Raw genomic sequence first — 18,889 nt, 5'->3', positions numbered from 1 at the left:
AACATTTTTACTATCTATTATGTATAAAGCTAGTCAAGAAATAAAATATTTACTATCTCTAAAAAACGCTGAAAAAAAGTGTGAAAAGTGTGATTTTGGAAAAGTACTTCTACTAAGGTCTGGAGCCAAAAAAATATTTGCCATATTAAAAAATTTACTTGCATAAAAGTTGCACACAGGTGTTGGCTTGAAAACGTAATTGCCCGAATTTGCCTATCTCATTCTAAAAAAAATGGCGGCTATTTCTGCGCCATGGGGTGAAGAGGGACACCCCCCTCCCGGGGTAATTAGGGACAACCCCCAGGGTAATTAGGGACAACCCCCGGGGTAATTAGGGACAACCCCTAAAACACATTTACAGCAGATCTTCTGTTAGCAAAGGCCACAGTTAAGATAAATATGTGTTAATCAACAAGGATTTTTGCTTAAATTTTAAATTTAAGTGAAAATTTAAATTTAAATAAAATCTTCTTGGGGAGCAGAACAGCCTGGATGTTAGGCAGAACTCCTAACATCCAGGTCACTCAATGCAATGGTCATTCCCTAAAGAAGCTTGTTGAGCTCCTCATCGTTACGTTACATCTAAAAGGAAGAGGAGGACTTTGGAGTAGTGCTGGTAATAGGAAGGTGGAGTAGTGCTCTGCACACTTCAAATGTTTAAAATTGTGTTTTATTTCAAGTGTCCCTTTTTACCCCATTTCCTGATAAATTCAGGAGCCTTTTATATTGCATCTAGCACCTTACAAATAGCATATGGAAATTTTTGAAGATGCCATTTGATAGCCCTTGCAAAGAGCTATAAAATGAGCCTAAACATGTTTGTGAAATGTTTCATGGTTAGAAGTTATTAACAAAAAAGTCTCAAAACCATCCCTTTTTACCCCGTTTGATGGTAGTCTGCAGCTTCTAGCTCTGAAGGCTGAGGCTGAGTAAAGGTAATGTATGGTGAAGCTGTGCATTGACTCTATGAGTTATTTATGAGTAAAATTAGTGGCCCATGCCGGATGCCCTACGGCTGCACTCTCGATTTTGTGGTTGATTAGGCTCAGTGCTGAATTTAACCCTTATGACTGTATATGTCACAGAGATTAGCTTGAAAAAATGTATGTGACCTAAATATCACCTTTAGCTCCTAAAGTAAGGAATATATATACAAAGTTTTACCAATCTGCTTTCATTAGTTTACAAAATAATTTTTGCTCACTGTATGGGTAAAATCATGGAGAGCAGGCACTAGTCCGCCAACATAATTGTTTGATAAAGTTAACTATCTTGTTCTTTTGTTTTGTTAGCTTCTTGACAAGTAGACAGCAAAACTTATGCATAGATATTAGGACACAACTGGTTCTTCAAATTTAACTCAATGAAAGTTAATGTATCCAAACAAGAAACAACCGTACATTATTTATTTTACGCTGAAGTTTATTCTCAATGTTTTATATAAAAGCTGGTTTTAAAGGCAGGAATGTACTAATATGATTATACAAAGTTTTTATTTTCATTCTCCATTGTACTTTGATAAATAATCTATATACTACAGGTTATATATGTTATAATATAACTGATTAAACTGAGTATATATATTCAGTTATTCTATAACTATATTCAGCTCTAGTATATGAATATGAACTCCTGTCCAAATTAAGCCTAAGCCAAGAGAGAAAGGAACAAAGAAGAAATCATATATTCTAGAAGGTAGATGGGCATAGCCGGTAAAGCAGTACGCAATATACATGCATAATGAAATCAGTGTGAAATTCTAGGTGGGTATTAAATTAATCAGTACACATAGCTTATTTGAAAGCAGGACCTGAAAGCTTGGAAAATCCAGGAACTTTTCATTTCCAGTCTACCATATACATATCCATTGATGATATCCCTTTCCAACAGTGATTGGTTGATGGGATTGTGATGTCATCCTTTCCAGCTGTGATTGGTTGTGCCCAAGAATGGTATGTGTACTGATTAACTTGATACTTGAACTAACTTAACTTAATCATCACTAACAAAAGGCCCAGAAAATTAAAAAAAAAATACATTAAATAAATGAAAAATAAATATATCAATCAAACAACTAAACAATTCTACAACAAATCTGAGGTACTACACAACTGAAACAGTTTGTCCACTCTTGATCCCCCTTTTCCTTTATATTCAGTCACCTGGCAGAGAGCTGCATGTAAGGAAACTTTCCAGCTTGGGTGGAAAGTTTTTCATAGGTAAACTTCCATTCCTAGAAGTTCAGACTGCATGCAATGCAGGTCACATGCGGCATGCCATAGAATAGGTTTTAGTGTCACCAATGTCACAATATAATGAGAATTGATCAATTGAATCATGTGGCTGTGAAATGTGTACAATGTGAATTTTTCTGTCGGTTCATTTTAAACTTCAGATAGTCTTCTTTAGTAAATCTGATCATCTGGATCATATCCTTTTAATTAAATAATAGACTAAAATTAGATTATTAGACACCAGATCACACATACTGATATAGCAGTGTGCTGTACTCACTGAACTACTGAAGTTATAAATTATTGAGAAAAAGAATATCAAGACTATTGAGATGTGAGAGTTGAGACATTAACTCATATATTTAATTCGAATCATTCACAGTTCACTTGGGTGAAATTGCTTAAATAATAGTATCACTTTTTTATTGATTAGATGCATCTTAGTTTTGCATTCCTTACTTCCTGTTGCTTATGTTAGGTATGTAATGAGGGTAATGTCTTCTAAATCATTCATATCAAATTAATTATCCATATTCCATATGACCACACCGCCATAGTGGCAAAGCAGAGATTTCTTAAGATTTTAGAATAATTTTTTTTTTTGTGCTATTAGTAGATCAGTGTCCAGTAAAGTACCATGGATACTTGCATTATCATATAGATTTTGAATGAAATTTATAACAATATTAGGCAATTCAAAATAAGCCTAATAAATCTCTTGTTTGCCACTAATCATGCTGCATATGATAGAAATTGTAGCAGAGCTGCACTGTGCAGTTCTTCAGCATTTAATTCATCATTGAATGTATTTGTTAACTCTTCCATAGGCTAGAATTTAAATATCCAAAAATTAAAATTCCAGAAAACCTTGTTTAAGAAAGTAAGAAGTGTTATACAAAATATTTATATGTATATATTTTTAAAATTTTCCACACTGGAGTTTTAAATCACACTTGAATATATTAAATGCGGTCACTACCCAAAATATTTTTTTTATTATTAAACTTGAGTTTATGTTTATGAAAAATTAGTAATATAAAATTTTAATTCAATCAAGTTGCCTTAAATATTAAATACATATTGATACTTCATCATTTGAAAAATGAAAAAAGAGCATGAATTTCGTTGTCCAAGTTGAAACTGTCATTTAAATGCTCATATTTCAATTTTTCAGCATGGCAGGTGGTGATGCCATGCGTGAGTTGATGGTCAGATAATTAGTGATTGACTGAGGTATAATAAGGAAGCCTCAGACACAAACCAGAAACTGGCAATTTTATGTGACCATACATGATATCTTGCCTGTGTAAGGGTTAAATCAAAATTAAATATTATATCATTGTTATATAACACATTATTTCCATTTACAATTTGTGAAATTTTTCCTCAGGTCAACTTTCTTCTTCGAAAGCTCTACATAATGGCCATCCCTACTCATCATCCGATAATTAAGTTTGCCTTTAAAAACGTTGAATCTGTAGAGAATGGTTCATTGCAGGCTAAATGTAATTTTTGTAAATTTGGTGGGGGAATTGTAAAGTTCAGTACAAAAAGTTACAGTAATTTGACTAAACACCTAAAGCGTCACCACTTGAGTGCGTATAATGCTTATCTTGAAAAAAGAAAAAATTATTCTTCATTGGATGCTAGAGAGAAAAGCATGATGAAATCCTATTTCCCACCTTCTCACCCAATTGGCACAACACAATCCATTTTATCTCTTAGCACAACACAGAAAGTCACATCAGTTCCGTGCAGCACCTCTTCACTCCCAATGGGCACAACACAATCCATTTTGTCTCCTAGCACAACACAGAAAGTCACATCAGTTCCGTGCAGCACCTCTTCACTCCCAATGGGCACAACACAATTAATTTTGTCTCCTAGCACAACACAGGAAGGCACATCAGTTCCATGCAACACCTCTTCACTCCCAAAGGGCACAACACAATTCATTTTGTCTCCTAGCACAACACAGAAAGTCACATCAGTTCCGTGCAGCACCTCTTCACTCCCAATGGGCACGACACAATCCATTTTGTCTCCTATCTATGTTGCCCGGTGAACAATTCTATCTATGACATTCTATGCACAGTTTGGTGAGGACCAATGATGCACTAATTTTTTGTCAAGTGAAATTTTTTCACTGAGGGAGGTAAATCTAATCGAAATTCTTTGTTGTTAATTGATTTTTTTTGTTAACTGGAGCCATTGCTAACCAGGGCCCTACTGTAAATGTGTTTTCAGGGGGGTTCCTTATTACCCCGGGGAGGGGGGGTATCACTTATTACCCTGTTGTGCAGAAATGGCCGTCATTTTTTTCTGGAATGAGATGTGCTAATTCCGTCAATCACATTTTTAAGCCAACACCTGTGTGCCACTTTTATGTGGGTAAAATTTTTTAATACAGTATATATTTTTTTTTTGCTGCAGACCTTAGCAGAGGTACTTTTCCAAAATCTCACTTTTTGTACTTTTTTTCAAGGATTTTTTAGAGGTAGTAAATGTATGATTTCTAAACTTGCTTTATGCTACATAGCTAGGAAAAATGTTGAACTTTATTCCACTATTTTTTGCTTTGCAATATTTTAATTAGTTTAGCTGCTACAACATTTCTATGAAATGTTGAAAGCCTGTCCCTTATTACCCTGCCTGTCCCTTATTACCCTGCCCATCCCTTATTACCCATTTGATGGTAGCTATATCAATCAACAATTGGTAATCAATAATCAATTTATCAATTCTGATTAAATAATTGATTCTAATGAATAAATCATGATTCTAAATTTTCTATGATTTCTAAACATTTTCATCATTTCTAATTTTTCATGATTTCTAATCAATTTCATCACCTTCACACATTCCAGAACAACATAGTCATTCATCTGCATCCATGAATAGAGAAATGCAACCTGTCCTGATGTACAAGCCTGTATGCAAATCTTGTCATTCGCTTAAAGCTGCAGATATATTCTTCAAAGCTTCATTGAAGGTTGCACTTGATGAATGCAGGCACAAAACAAAAGATTGTTGCTGCAAAAGGAAGTTTGAGGAGCTTTGTGAAAGGACAGAGGAAGAAAAACAAATAATTTCACAAGACAATGCCAAAACCTTTGATGGTTCTAATTTCTTATCACAGTACAACAGTAAAAATGATCAAATTGTTTATTTTTGTAAAGTCTGCCTAAGCTGTGGATGTCTTAGCAAAGGTAAGCGTAAAATTGTAGAATCCTGGACCGAGGGAATAACCTTCACCACCACCAGGAACAAAAATATAGCCATGAAAATGCACCTGCAAAGTAAACAACACAAAGAAGCTTTGGAATTTGGCCAAGCCAATGATGGAACCCAACGAAAATTAGGATTCCCAACTAGAGAAGAACAGGAAAAAGCAACAAGAAACACTATGATTGCTGGAATCTTCAGGACTTCTCATTTATTACCATTCAGATTGTATACTGCCTTGTGTGCTTTTCTGTCCCTTATCAGCCCATCACACTTGAGCAATCCATTGGGCAACCGACATCAAATGCATACTGATATCTGCCATGTTCTCTCAGCAAATTATGAAGCCTGTGCTACCACCATGAAGAGATTTTTCAGCAGCACTTTTGCAGCAACAAACGGCAAGAGAAAAATCACTATCAGCTGTGATGAGGGCACTGCTCAAAAGGATGCATCTCGACAGGCCATTGTTGCAACCTATGTTAATGATGATGGAATGACCAAAGAAATTGTTTTAGGGGTTCCAATGATCAAGCAGGGAGATGCAATGGCTACTACTAATCATGTTAAAGAAAATATTTCTCTATTCCTTGACCCCACATCAGTTGCCTTTGTGTGCACAGATAGTGCAGCTGTATGCACAGGAAAGAAAACTGGTATGATTGAGATGCTTAAGACGTCAAGTGAATTTCAGACCTTAAATGGCCTCCCTGACTTCTGCCATGAAATGGAAAATTTATTGCACAACTCCATGCCTAAATGGGTTTCTGATACTTTATCAATCTGTAGAAGTGTTGCAGCATTTGTCAATGACCACATTATTGTAAAAAATATGATTCCTAGATACAAAAACATTTATCATGGATCAAGGTTCACTAAAATACCAGACCAGTGTCAGATGCATTTTGCGGAATACCTACACCTTCACTTGGACGCAATTTTGAAAAATTTGCCCATCATGATTAAAGCACTTCCTGCGCTGATAAATACCCAGACTTTCCAAAGTAATGAAGCAATAGACATACTGAAATTAATACTCAATGATTCCTTTGTAATTAAAGTCATGCTTATTAGAAGACTCTACAAGCTCATGTCTGAGAAAGAAAAAATAGCTCAAAACATTCACTTCGGACCATTTCAATACAAGCACCTAGTTGACAGCCTGGCATCAGAATTGCAGGACTTGAAGACGCCTTCTATTGATGTTGAAAGTTTTGTGAAGGATGGAAATGTTAGGTCATGTGCTGAAGCTTCCAATCATTCTGACCATGACTATATAAATTTGTGCCAGACAGCAGTGAAGCTCAACTTAGAAACAAGAGGAGAGCTTGAAGCTTCAAGGAAAGACATTGTGAGCAATTTGATGAATGACAATTCTAAATGGATTGACCAAATTTGTAATGTAGCTCCCAATTACTTGAAGATCCCTCAGCCCATTGCTCTTGCAACACAATTGTTTTCACTTCACCTTGAAAACAATTTGCAGGACAAATTAGCTGCTATCAAGCAACTGTTCAATTCTGTGAACATCCAATTTGTGTCTTGTGGAAGCAAGTGCAAGGGAGTTGATGAGTGTGGTTGTTTGATAAGTGATTATGAAAAATTCATGGCAATTTTCCAAACTGAATGGCATGCTGCACCCAACAACAGAGTTATCAGGTCTGGCACATCTATATCACAATCCTATACCCATGCCTTTGCTCATTACATTGCAGAAAACAATCAGAAAAATGTGTATCCAACCAACATCATTCGCTGCCTTGAAATCATCCAGCTCATGAAGCCTTCTCTTGGGGCCACAGAGAGAGTGATGTCACATGTGGCATCAATAATGAGCAGATCTGAATCCATGTATGACATTAAGAAAATAATAACTGAAGATTCTACCACCAGTGACAGTGTTGAGATGGAAGTATTTCTCAGATGCAACACAAATATAGTACAGCATGATGCTGACCTTGCAAAACAAATATTTCTGAGCAGACATGGTGAATCTCTAATGAAAAATAAAAAATCTAATACAATGAGTGATGCTGTTCATAACTACTTGTATGAACTTAGTGGAAAAATCAGCAATCAATATATAAATAAAAGAAAAAATGCATTTGATCAAAAACAGGAGGATTGCAAAAGAACAAAAATGTATTTTACTGGGCCAAATGTTCTAGAAAATTCTAAAGTTCCAGCATCATCAAATTCAATTGAGGTGGTTTCTTCTCAGTCAATAAATTACTCACCTGCAAATGTAACTATTTTACAACATGATGAAGTTGTACCTCCTTTATCAGCATCAGTAAATAAAGCAGGTAATGCCAGAAACATGATAGCATTTGACCAACCAAATGGGTGCAAAGAATTCCAGATGGGAGGCACCTCTCTAAATTTAGGGAATGAAACTGCAAATTTTAAGAAGAATAAAATGGAAGTTTATTGCATCTGCCAAACGAAGAACGATAAAGAAAGTCGAACTCAAATTAAATCTTCCAAATTTATTGGATGTTCCAGTGCTCAGAAATGTGAATCATACATTGAAAGAATGACTGAAAAAAATGTTGGAGGAGGAGACTGGTTCCATTTGAAGTGTTTGAAGATGAACAGAGTACCAAAGGGTCCCTGGTACTGTCAAAAATGCAATGAGAAAAATGCTGCCAACTTGAGACAAGACTTGACCAATTATAATACTCAAGAATGCCGCATGGTCCTGCAACAATGTGCTGAAGCTGCAGACGGGAGTCTCTGGTGTGCTGAGCAGAGCCTCCCTCAAGTGTCTGCTGTAGAAGTGAAGTCTGAAGGTAAGTCTTCAGGTAATTCTTCAGGTAATGCTTGAAATGAAAGAAGTTCTTGCTGTGTTTGTTTCTGTTCTTTCTGGGATTGGAGACTGAAATGCAAAATGTGTGAGGTTCAGATACTGGAATTCCATTGTATGAAAGTCTTCAGGTAATGCTTGAAATGAAAGAAGTTCTTGTCATGTTTGTTTCTGTTCTTTCTGGGATTGGAGACTGAAATGCAAAATGTGTGAGGTTCAGATGCTGGAATTCCATTGTATGAAAGTCTTCAGGTAATGCTTGAAATGAAAGAAGTTCTTGCCATGTTTGTGTCTGTTCTTTCTGGGATTGGAGACTGAAATGCAAAATGTGTGAGGTTCAGATGCTGGAATTCCATTGTATGAAATATTTCACAAGGGCAGCAGAAAATTCTCATGTTCTGTACATTAGGAAAATTCCTATCTCAGGAATATATTGATTTTTGTCATCATTATTCACAATTGTTAGAGTTTCTGGAATTTGAAAAATCATAAATAATTTTTTTTGCGCAGCATTAGAGGCTGATGCTCAATCTCCTGTTGACATCAAGGACGAGATTGAGGATGGGACTGAGGATGTAGATGTCAAGGAGGAACCCTTCTCCTATGATGATAAGGTATACATATACGGTACATGTTCTGTGCAATAATACAATTTCACTCATTAAATATATCATGGAACCCAAGGTTTACAGTTGATAAAAATTTAGGTTAAATAAGTTCATGAAAGCATATTTGTGTTTGTTCTCATACTAAGAGACAAGCTTTCATAGTTTACTTCTTTTACCATGAAGACATTGCTTGATAGGGAACTTCCTTGGGTTACTTTTATGTTTTATGATTCTCTTCATTTGTATTTATTGTATATTTTCTTCTGTATTCATGTAATGCTGGTCTAATTCAATTTTAAATTAACCAACATAATCACGTGTTGTTGCAGGCACTGGAGCCCCCCAGCCCCGGGTGGGGGGGCCTGCTGGTTCCTCCCCCATTGTGTGTGCCGTGCAAGAGGGAAGCTCCAATGGAGGCTCCTGATGGCCACGACGTCCCTTTGTGTTATTTGCTCATCACTGATGGAGCTGAGGGACAGGTGGGTGGTATTGCCATGGCTCCTGATGGCCACGACGTCCCTCTGTGTTATTTGCTCATCACTGATGGAGCTGAGGGACAGGTGGGTGGTATTGTCATTTACATGACACTTGGCGGGCCCTAAATTGTTAATTTCCATTGCCTTGAGTGAAACAAGCGTTAAGGCAAAGCATGAACTGATTCATTGAAATGCTTCAAAATAACAAGTGGCTTGAATCATCAATTAAAATTGATTGCAATTTTTAAAATTGGGGGAAATTGCTTGGTCAATTACCATATGCAAGTGATATAGTTTTAGATACCCAGCTTTGTTATCATATTCTTATTGCAAGTATATGAATTTCATTAGCTGGGATTTGTTAAAGCATTTTTACTTCTTATTTGTTTCAATTCTAGATTTCTCAATGAGAATAGACAAATTTTGGCTTCAAAAAAACGACTAATTTTCCCTTTGCCAAATTCCATGAGCTTTCAGTAGACCTTTAGCTTGGGCCATATTTGCTGATATACAATTTTGGTAATAAAGAGTGCCTGGAAGTTCAGCTAAGGCAAAGGCTGTTTAAGGTATCAACTTAACGTGTTAAGCGCTAAAGCTAAGGAAGGATAAACTGGCATTCATTTTTTCAGCTTAGCTTTAGGCTGCTGCCAGAGAATCATTATTAAGTTCATACGTCACACCTTCATTCAAATTTATGCTAGTCTCTTCTTTTACTGTGAAGGATATTCCATTTTTTCTCCAGGTGAAGGTTATTAGCACAAAGCAGAACTGGAATTCTGTAGATAAACACTGGCAGAAACCAAGTCTTAATCCTCCATTAGTTTATATCATGTTTAAATTACTGACTGATAGGATTCCTAGTCTAATGTTTTAGTTTTTATTGCATTTTGTGGCAATCAATTCATTCATGTCTTTACCGTACTTCTCTTAATTAATTATATATAGTCATCTGCTACGTCAGTGAAATATGCAATTCTCCACACCAATTGTTCTTCTATTTCAGCTTGTAGTTCATATATAGACTGGGCTTAGTTGCTGATTGTGACCAATCATTGATAGCGATGTAGGGATTGTTAACCTGTAGGCATAAACCTGTCTTGAAATGACCTGCCTCTGCACCTACAGAGCAGCGGCGAGTCGTCCACTGCTAGGGGAGCTGCAGCAGGCGCTGGTGGCAGCGGCGACGTCTTCAAGTCATCCAGCCCCAAGCTACTGCCCAATAGGCTTCATCAAAGTAAATCTGCTAAACATTCACCACTAGATAAATGACAATGATATTATATTAGTTATCATTCTGTTATCTTTTATTCTATCAAAAAGCATACTTTTTCTTTGCCCCTAGGGAAAGTAGGCTCCCCATAAATAGTGTAAACGTAAGCTTGCAAGCTTAGTTACCCTATGTACCATCAGCATGCTTTATAGTGATGCTCAGAGCTGACCCTTGCTTGAATACTCGTCTTTAAATAATCGTGCCATTGATACAATGGCTGTTAGGCTTGCGTTGTTGGCAAGGAAAGTGTGAACAATAAAGCATCCATGTTAATAATTATCATTACATTGATACAATGNACGCTCCTCCACTGCAGCGGCCCACGCCTTGCATTTTCCAGCGGGGAATCACTGCGTTCTTGCCAGTTTAGGCTACGTTTAATGTAAGGAAATATTGGCGTTTGGTTCCCAGTCAAGCAAAAAGCTCCTATTAATTAAATAAATGCAATTATCCTATGATATTAAAGTATTTCGTAAATTTATTGTTTGATATCCAATAAAAATGGTAACAAATAAAAAGCTCGTTGATTAAACGCGGTCTTCGCTTCAGAGCTCAAATGTCTTGTATAAACTGTAATCTCTATTCGAACACACATTCTCTACAACACGTATTGTTACTCCAATCTCTGAAATGGTTCAATTACGGGAGGTTCAATTAAAACGAGACTTGTGTACACATTGGCAAACTGACAGGAAGTTGTATTTAAGTGCATAGAGAGTAATTAGAGCCTTGGTCTACTTCGATCGTCATTGTTGAAATCACAGGCACCTACGTGTTAGAAATAACTTGGATTTGGCATGACGTTTGAAACAAAAACTGATCATAATTAAACAAACGAGATTCATTATGGATGTGAAATTGTCCCATGAAAAAATTAAAATCGTTCGATTTGGAATTGAAAATGCAATACTTTTTAAATTAACGTAACAGCGGAACGAACGCATCGTCACGACTCAAGCCGGTCTCTCGAAACTATGGTTAGCTACATTAGCCATCCTGGAGTGCTCTGGCCGTCGAAGTAAGAGGATTACTGCACAGTCTGCAGTAATCCTCTTGTTTGGCCTAGGAACGACGGTTTTGTAAGGACGAGTCCTAAGCTGAGCTGCCGTGAATAAAACTGAAGTAGTAATTTTTGCTTCTGTAATTAAATAAATGGTTAGAACTTAGAAGTGACTTAGAACACAGAACAGTGCCCAGTGGTTCCCAAAGTGGGCGATATCGCCCCCCTGGGGGGGCGGTGGAAAGATCTGAAGTGGTGGTGAGAAAGAAAGGGGCAGTAGGAGGAGATGGCAGTCAGCAAAGTTGAAGTCAGAAGTTCATACGTTTATTTCATGATTTGTACACATTACACAACACAGCCCACAGGCAGACCATGATTCCGAATTGAATAAATATTCACAAGCGTGAAGTCACTGTTTGGTAGTAGTTAGGAATTTACATTGAAAATATTGTTCACAATTTCAAATTGTTCAGTGGTTTGGAAGAAATTCTTTGATCACTGCAAATTTTGGTCCATATTGCCATAATGCCATATAACTCCGGGAGTTATATAACAGACTCCCGAATGAAGGTGAAATTAAAAAAAAAATTACAAGCTAAACATTGCCATTAGGTCCTAATGAATATGTGCTCCAGTGCTCGAAGTTTTATCAAGCTGCATTCATTAGTTTTTGATGTTCCTTGTTCACTGAATTCAAAGAAGGGCTGCAAGACCAGCTCAGCTGGTCTCACTCTCACTCAGTCACTCTCACAGCGGCACAGCCCTTCTCTGAATTTTGAATTTCTGTTCAATTGAATTGAATTGGTGATTTGGTATTTAAAATGCCTAGCAAATTACGGACCAGGCAATAAGTCCAGCAGCTATCTCAATCAATCGTCAGCTATGGAAAGATCGGGTTCCAAAGGCCGGATCCCTTGTGAATCAAGTCACGAAAAGTTCAAGAATCGGCAACAGGCCATGGGCCTATTTCTTCAGCGCCGACACTTCTATTCTATTCTATTGCCTCTTCAAATTGGTCATCTCGTAGGCAATGAGCATTATATTGTCAATTTTTCAACTTAATGGACTACATTATGGCACGGTGACTCCCGGGCCTCGTCTTAACCCCCCCTTAATTCGTCCCTTGGCTTTGGCGAAGAAATATATACTAAATTTTGCTTTGACTTAACTCTTGATTTATCTTCATTATTGCAGAATCTTGCTTGATGTTTTTTTTTTGTCTTAACCATTTCTATTTTCCTGGAATTCCTGTTAATCTTGCCTTGAGGCTTGATATTTGATTAAATTGATTTTCCTGATCCTTTTTCTGTTTTTCAATTGCATTATAATTTTAAATCTCTAAATATCACTCATTGAGGTCATTGTTGTCTGTGGATTTGCGGCAATTATTCTTTTTGGACTTTACACTGTGGTCACTGAATCTGTCTTACTAAGTAAGATAATCAATTGTTCATTTTGGAATTAATTAATCTTAGTTTTTAATTTAAAATTTGTTCTTTGACTTTGAGTTTCAGCCTGGCAGCCATGGCAATTTCCATTTACAAAGATGTTCATTCTTAATCCTTTGTTGTTTGTTCCTCACTCCTCAGGGCTTAGATCATCTCTCTTCTTCTAAAGACTTAAACTGTTGCTGTAGCCTGTACATCATGGCAACCCCTAATCATCGCATACTTAAGTTTGCCTTCAAAAATGTTACTAGAATAGAATCTGTCACGTATTCGCTAGTAAAACGATTTTAATGACACGGTCAGACGGGAGTCAAATGTCTTTTTTTTTTGTGGCAACATTTTGCGGGGCGGGAGGCTGCAGGCCATATGAGCTGCAGCCACCAGTACAGCATAGGGCGTCGCCAATTAACGTTTATGTTTCATTTTCTCTACTCATTGTATTGCCTTAGGGTTTTAATCACTGCTGTAAGTATTTTATCTTTGCGGACGCAGTATTACTCTGGTGTATATTTGGATTAGTTGTGAATACCTGTTTTTACGCGACTGGACTAAATGCCATGAATATTCGTTAATCTTGTAAAGAATACTCTCGATCGATTCAGTCGAGACTGTTATTGCGACTTTTAATTTAATTCATTTAGCCTGTGTCAATCTTTTTTTACTGTGTTCAACCTATCACGATGCCCCCATGCAGTAAAACATTTCCTGTTTCGCTACTTTCAGCTTACAAGAACAATAAAGAAGAAAACCCCTGTTCGTTTTGTTAACTGCCTCGGCAACACAGTCCTATACGTGAAACGCCTTGGACAGAATCAGTAGATCGTGTTTCATTCAATGCTAAATGTAACTTTTGTGAATTTGCTGGGGTAAATGTCAAATTTGATGAAAAAAGTTATTCTAATCTAGTTTGCCACCTTAAACGTAAACATTTGAAAGAGTATAGAATGTATCTTGACCAAATTAAAACTAATCCTTTGGATAGTAGGGGGGGAAAGCATGATGAAATCCTTTTTCAAACCTCTGCAGACAAGTGACACATCACAATTAATTTCATCTCACCACACAACAGAACACATCCCGTCAGTTCCATGCAACACTAACATTTCTGAGATTTCAGTTCAGCAAAACTGCCAGAACCACTCCCACTAAACATCAACACAAATGAAGACAATGCAAATCCACCTGCATCTGCATCAGCTTCAAACCTTCTAGTTCCAGAACAGCCCACTGAGCTGAGCCTAGTCATTTGTCAACTGAAATGAAACGGGAAAATCCAACCAGTTTTCATGTACAAAGCGCCATGCTCAGCATGTATTTGTCTTGGAGGTGCAGAGCAATTTTACAAAAATTCACTGAAGGTTGCACTTGCTGGATGCACACATAAAAACAAGGATTGCTGCTGCAGAAGAAAGTTTGAGGAACTCCTCGCAAGAGTAGAGGACGAAAAACCTGCAGTTTCTGAGGAAAATTCCGAAACCTTTGACGGTTCCACTTTTTTTGTGTCAATATAACTCGGATAAAGATAAAATAGTACATTTTTGCAAAGTCTGCCTTAGGCATGGACGCCCTAGCAAAGGGAAGCGGAAAATTGGAGAATCCTGGATTGACGGAATCACCTTTGATAGCACCAGGAACAAAAACAAAGCTATGAAGGCTCACCTGCAGAGTCAACAACACAAGGAATCTTTGGAATTTTGCAAAGCTGAAGATGAAACTCAAATAAAATTAGGACTCCCAACAAAAGCAGAAAGGGAAAAAGCAACCAAAAACACCATGATTGCAAGTATATTCATGACATCTAATTCATTACCATTTAGATTGTATACTTCATTGTGTGCTCTCCTGTCCCTTATCACCCCATCACACTTAAGCAATCCATTGGGCAATGTACATCAAACGCATTCAGGCATTCGCAATGTGCTTGTGGCTAATTATAAAGCCTGTGCTGTTACCATGAAGCAATATTTTAACAGCACTTTTGCAGCAACAAAAAGCAGAAGGAAATTCACCATTTCCTGTGATAAAGGGACTGCTCCAAAGGATGCCTCACGACAAGCAATTGTTGCAACTTGTGAGTGACTGTGTTATGCCTAAAGAAATGGTTTTAGGGGTTCCAATTATCCGGCATGGAGACACTACAGCAACTACTAACCATGTGAAGGAAAATGTTGCTTTATTCCTTGACCCCTCATCAGTTGCCTTTGTATGCACAGATGGTGCAGCTGTATACACTGGTAAAAAAACTGGCATGATAGACAGATAGAGATGCTAAAGACATCACAAGAATACCAAAAGTTGAATGGACTACCTGATTTCTGCCACAAAATGGAAAATTTATTGCAGAAGTCAATACCCAAATGGGTTTCAGATGTATTATCCATTTGCAGGATTGTTGCAGCTTTCATCAGTGACCACAACATTGTGAAAAATGTAATTCACAGGTATATCAACATCGATCGTGGATCAAGATACACTATAATCCCTAACCAGAGCCAAACGAGATTTGCCGAATACTTGCATATCCATTTGGACGCAATCCTGAAGAACTTACCTAACCTGATTGAAGCCCTTCCTGAACTGATATATACAACAACTTTCCTAAGTGACAAAAAGAGGTATATTGAAAATTATTGTGAATGAATCTTTTGTGATGAGAATCATGTTGATTTCCAGACTATACAAACTCGTGTCTGAAAAAGAAAAAATAGCCCAGGAGTCTTGCTTTGGACCATTTCAATATAAGCACCTAGTTGACAGCCTTGCATCTCAATTGCAGGAATTGAAGACACCTTCTATTGACATTGAAAATTTTGTGAATGATGGAAATTTGAAGTCTAGCTCCCAAGGTTCCTCCCATACTGAGTATGACAATTTAAATCTGCCAGAGATTGCAAAGAAGCTCAATTTAAAAACAAGGGGAGAACTTGAATGTTCTAGGAAAGATATTTTGAGTGTTCTAATCATGGAAAATTCACAATGGATTGACCAAATTTGTATGGAAGCAAATAATTACATGAAGGTCCCTGAACCAATTGCTCTTGCAACACAGCTGTTCTCGCTCCACACAGAAAACGACTTGACAGAGGATAAGTCAGCTGCCATCAAGCAACTGTTCAATTTACTGTGAACTTGCAATTTGAGTCCTGTGGAATGCAGTGCAAGGGAATTGATGATTGTGATTGTTTGGCAAGCGACTATAAAAAATTCATGACTATTTTTGAAACCGAGTGGCAAGCTGTGGCCTACAACAACGTTATTATGGCTGGAACTACAATATCACAATCGTACACACATGCATTTGCTCATTATATTGCCAAAAATAGTGAGAAATCTGCTTATCCGACTAACATCATTCGTTGCCTAGAAATTATCCCGCTCATGAAACCCAGTCAATCGGCCACTGAGCGAGTTATGTCACATGTGGCAAACACTGTTAGAAATAGATTTGAATCCAAAAACCAATTCAGGATAGAATTGACTGAAGAGGACAGTGTTAATTTAGAAGTTTTATTAAGATGCAATACAAACATTGTATTGCATAATTCTGAGCTTGCCAAGAACTTCTTCCTTGAGACATACAAGGAGTCCATCATGAAAACCCATAGGTCTAATGAACCAAGTAAATCAGTATTGCGTTACTTGCAAGAGCTTGGCAGAGAGGACATGAGGAACAACTTCAAAAAGCGACGTCTAGAGCACCAGTCAATCAAGGATGGTGGAAAGAAATTGAAAATAGATAATTGGTTGACTAAAACCCCTAAAATCAAAAAAGTTGCTCCTAACCTAATCCCACCTTCAGTCCCCAAGTTGACCTGCCATAACAACTTGACAGAACATGAAACTAAAATTTTACCCAAGCAAAGCATGTTTACTCCATTAACACCATCACATGAAGCCCTCTCCAACAAAAAATTCAGACTCTGGAAGTTGATTTGAACTGTTATTTGACAAACCAAACCTCTGAAGTGAATGAAAAGGCTGAAATATATTGCATTTGTCAGGCTAGGAGTGACGAAAAATTGAAAATGATGAATGGATAGGCTGTGCTAACGCCAAGAAATGTGAATCCTACATCGCACGTATGAATAAGGAAAGTGCGAAAGGAGGCGATTGGTTCCACCTTAAATGTTTGAAAATGAAGAGAATCCCGGTGGGAGATTGGTATTGTGAAAAGTGCAGCGAGAATAAAATCATTAGCATGAGCCATAAATTTGACAAGCATACATTTGTCTCCAAGACAAAGCATCTAAATCAAAATCAAGATTTAACTTTGCATGATTTGACTGAACACATGGCTGATGAAAATAGGTCTATAAAAAAAGTATTGGCGATGGTAATTGTTTGTACCGATGCTTAGCTTTCTCTTTGTTTGGTGATGAAAGTTTACACTTCGATGTGCGCAAAATTCTATCTTCAAAATTACTGAATTTGATTGACGACACTCGATGGAAAAATAAATGGACACTTAAGAGCTGGAAAAATCATGAGTGTCAAGCCATGCTTACCAGTAACAGTGATGCAATGTTGGTGCATTCACTAGTCAAGTACTTTAGTCCCCAACTCGCTTTAGTCCCCAATGCTGAGTTTAAAATGAAATATATGAATGGTATGCATAAAAGTGTATAATTTATTGTATTTTTCACTTGGATTTACCGTTTCTTGATTATAAACCTTTGAAGCATAATGAAATGATATATGCCCTTCCATTCCTATGAATTACATGAAATAACATTCATGAGTGCTTTAGATTGACAGATATCAAGAGGACTACAATGGCATACTTATGTTGTGGTGCTCATTCTTTTGAACTGGTGGGAGATTCGATGCTGGAGCGCCTCTACCACTTTGCAAATCAAGGTAACCTTGATATGACAAAAATGTGGGGGGGGGGATTTATTTTGTTCTTTAATGATCTTAAGCCTGTACATGAAACCATGTATGTCAGTTTATCAAATAATATTCCAAATTTGTCAACAGATGGAAGAAAAACTGACGTGGGGCTGTGCCTTGGCGGGCAAACCATGGATGAACTATGCAAAAACCTTTCTGGAACCTCAGTGAACTAGGATGTTATCCTGCAAATTGGAACCAATGACCTTCTTGTTGTAAATTAATGTGTAGCATGTTTCATTGATAATAAAGTATCGAGTGCTTCAAATTTGACTGCCAACGCCAAGTGCCAAATAATTGAAGAAATATTTTTAATTAATAACCTTAATTTTTAAATTACATAAATCTGTAGAAATTTACATTGACCAACTGAAGAATTCTATGCTGGAAGTGATATCAGCCCTGCAAGATTCAGGTGGCCAGCGCATCATAGTCTTGACACTTCCACCGATACCCAAATTGGGCTTGTATCGGTGTACGTATAGTAAAAATGTAAAAAAAAACATGCATGTTTTCTTTTTGTTTCAGCGGATAATTCAAGAATCACTGTTGTCAACACCGGCAAGATGTTCTAAAATTTTGCTGCAAGGAAGTTCGAATGGGACCTGTTCTTGCTGGATGATGGCGTACATTGGAATGAGAATGGTATGCGGCTTGTGCTAGAGATGCTTGAGAATTCCGTGTAGCTTCGCAAAAGAGTGCTGAGTCTGTATGTATGTGAGAGACTGTGTGTGAATGCAGTCACTAAGAGTTCTTTGTTCCTAGAGCACCTATATAACAATATCCACTGATCCACTATAGCGCCCTTCAGTATGAAGGTAAACACTCTTCATTGAAAGCAATTATAAAGAGATACAATAATTTAATGAACAGCAGCTGTCTTACCATGGCTAAAGCGCCCCAATACACTAGTATATCTGACTCGAGTCCGG

At 37.2% G+C, this 18,889-nt stretch overlaps 1 protein-coding gene across 1 annotated transcript; it reads left to right on the top strand.

The window, feature by feature from the left end:
* The first annotated feature begins 5,093 nt into the window (after positions 1 to 5,093).
* Positions 5,094 to 10,618, top strand: LOC108674605. Its single transcript, XM_018162569.2, has 4 exons — positions 5,094 to 8,251; positions 8,776 to 8,879; positions 9,203 to 9,433; positions 10,475 to 10,618. Exons 1-4 carry the CDS (start codon positions 5,128 to 5,130, stop codon positions 10,616 to 10,618), a joined length of 3,603 nt encoding a protein of 1,200 aa, XP_018018058.2. The 5' UTR covers positions 5,094 to 5,127.
* Positions 10,619 to 18,889: the final 8,271 nt, after the last annotated feature.

The sequence above is a fragment of the Hyalella azteca genome, unplaced genomic scaffold, assembly GCF_000764305.2.
Source record: "Hyalella azteca isolate HAZT.00-mixed unplaced genomic scaffold, Hazt_2.0.2 contig654, whole genome shotgun sequence".
In the NCBI taxonomy this organism is placed as follows: domain Eukaryota; kingdom Metazoa; phylum Arthropoda; class Malacostraca; order Amphipoda; family Hyalellidae; genus Hyalella; species Hyalella azteca.
This window is presented reverse-complemented; position numbering and strand designations above follow the sequence as displayed.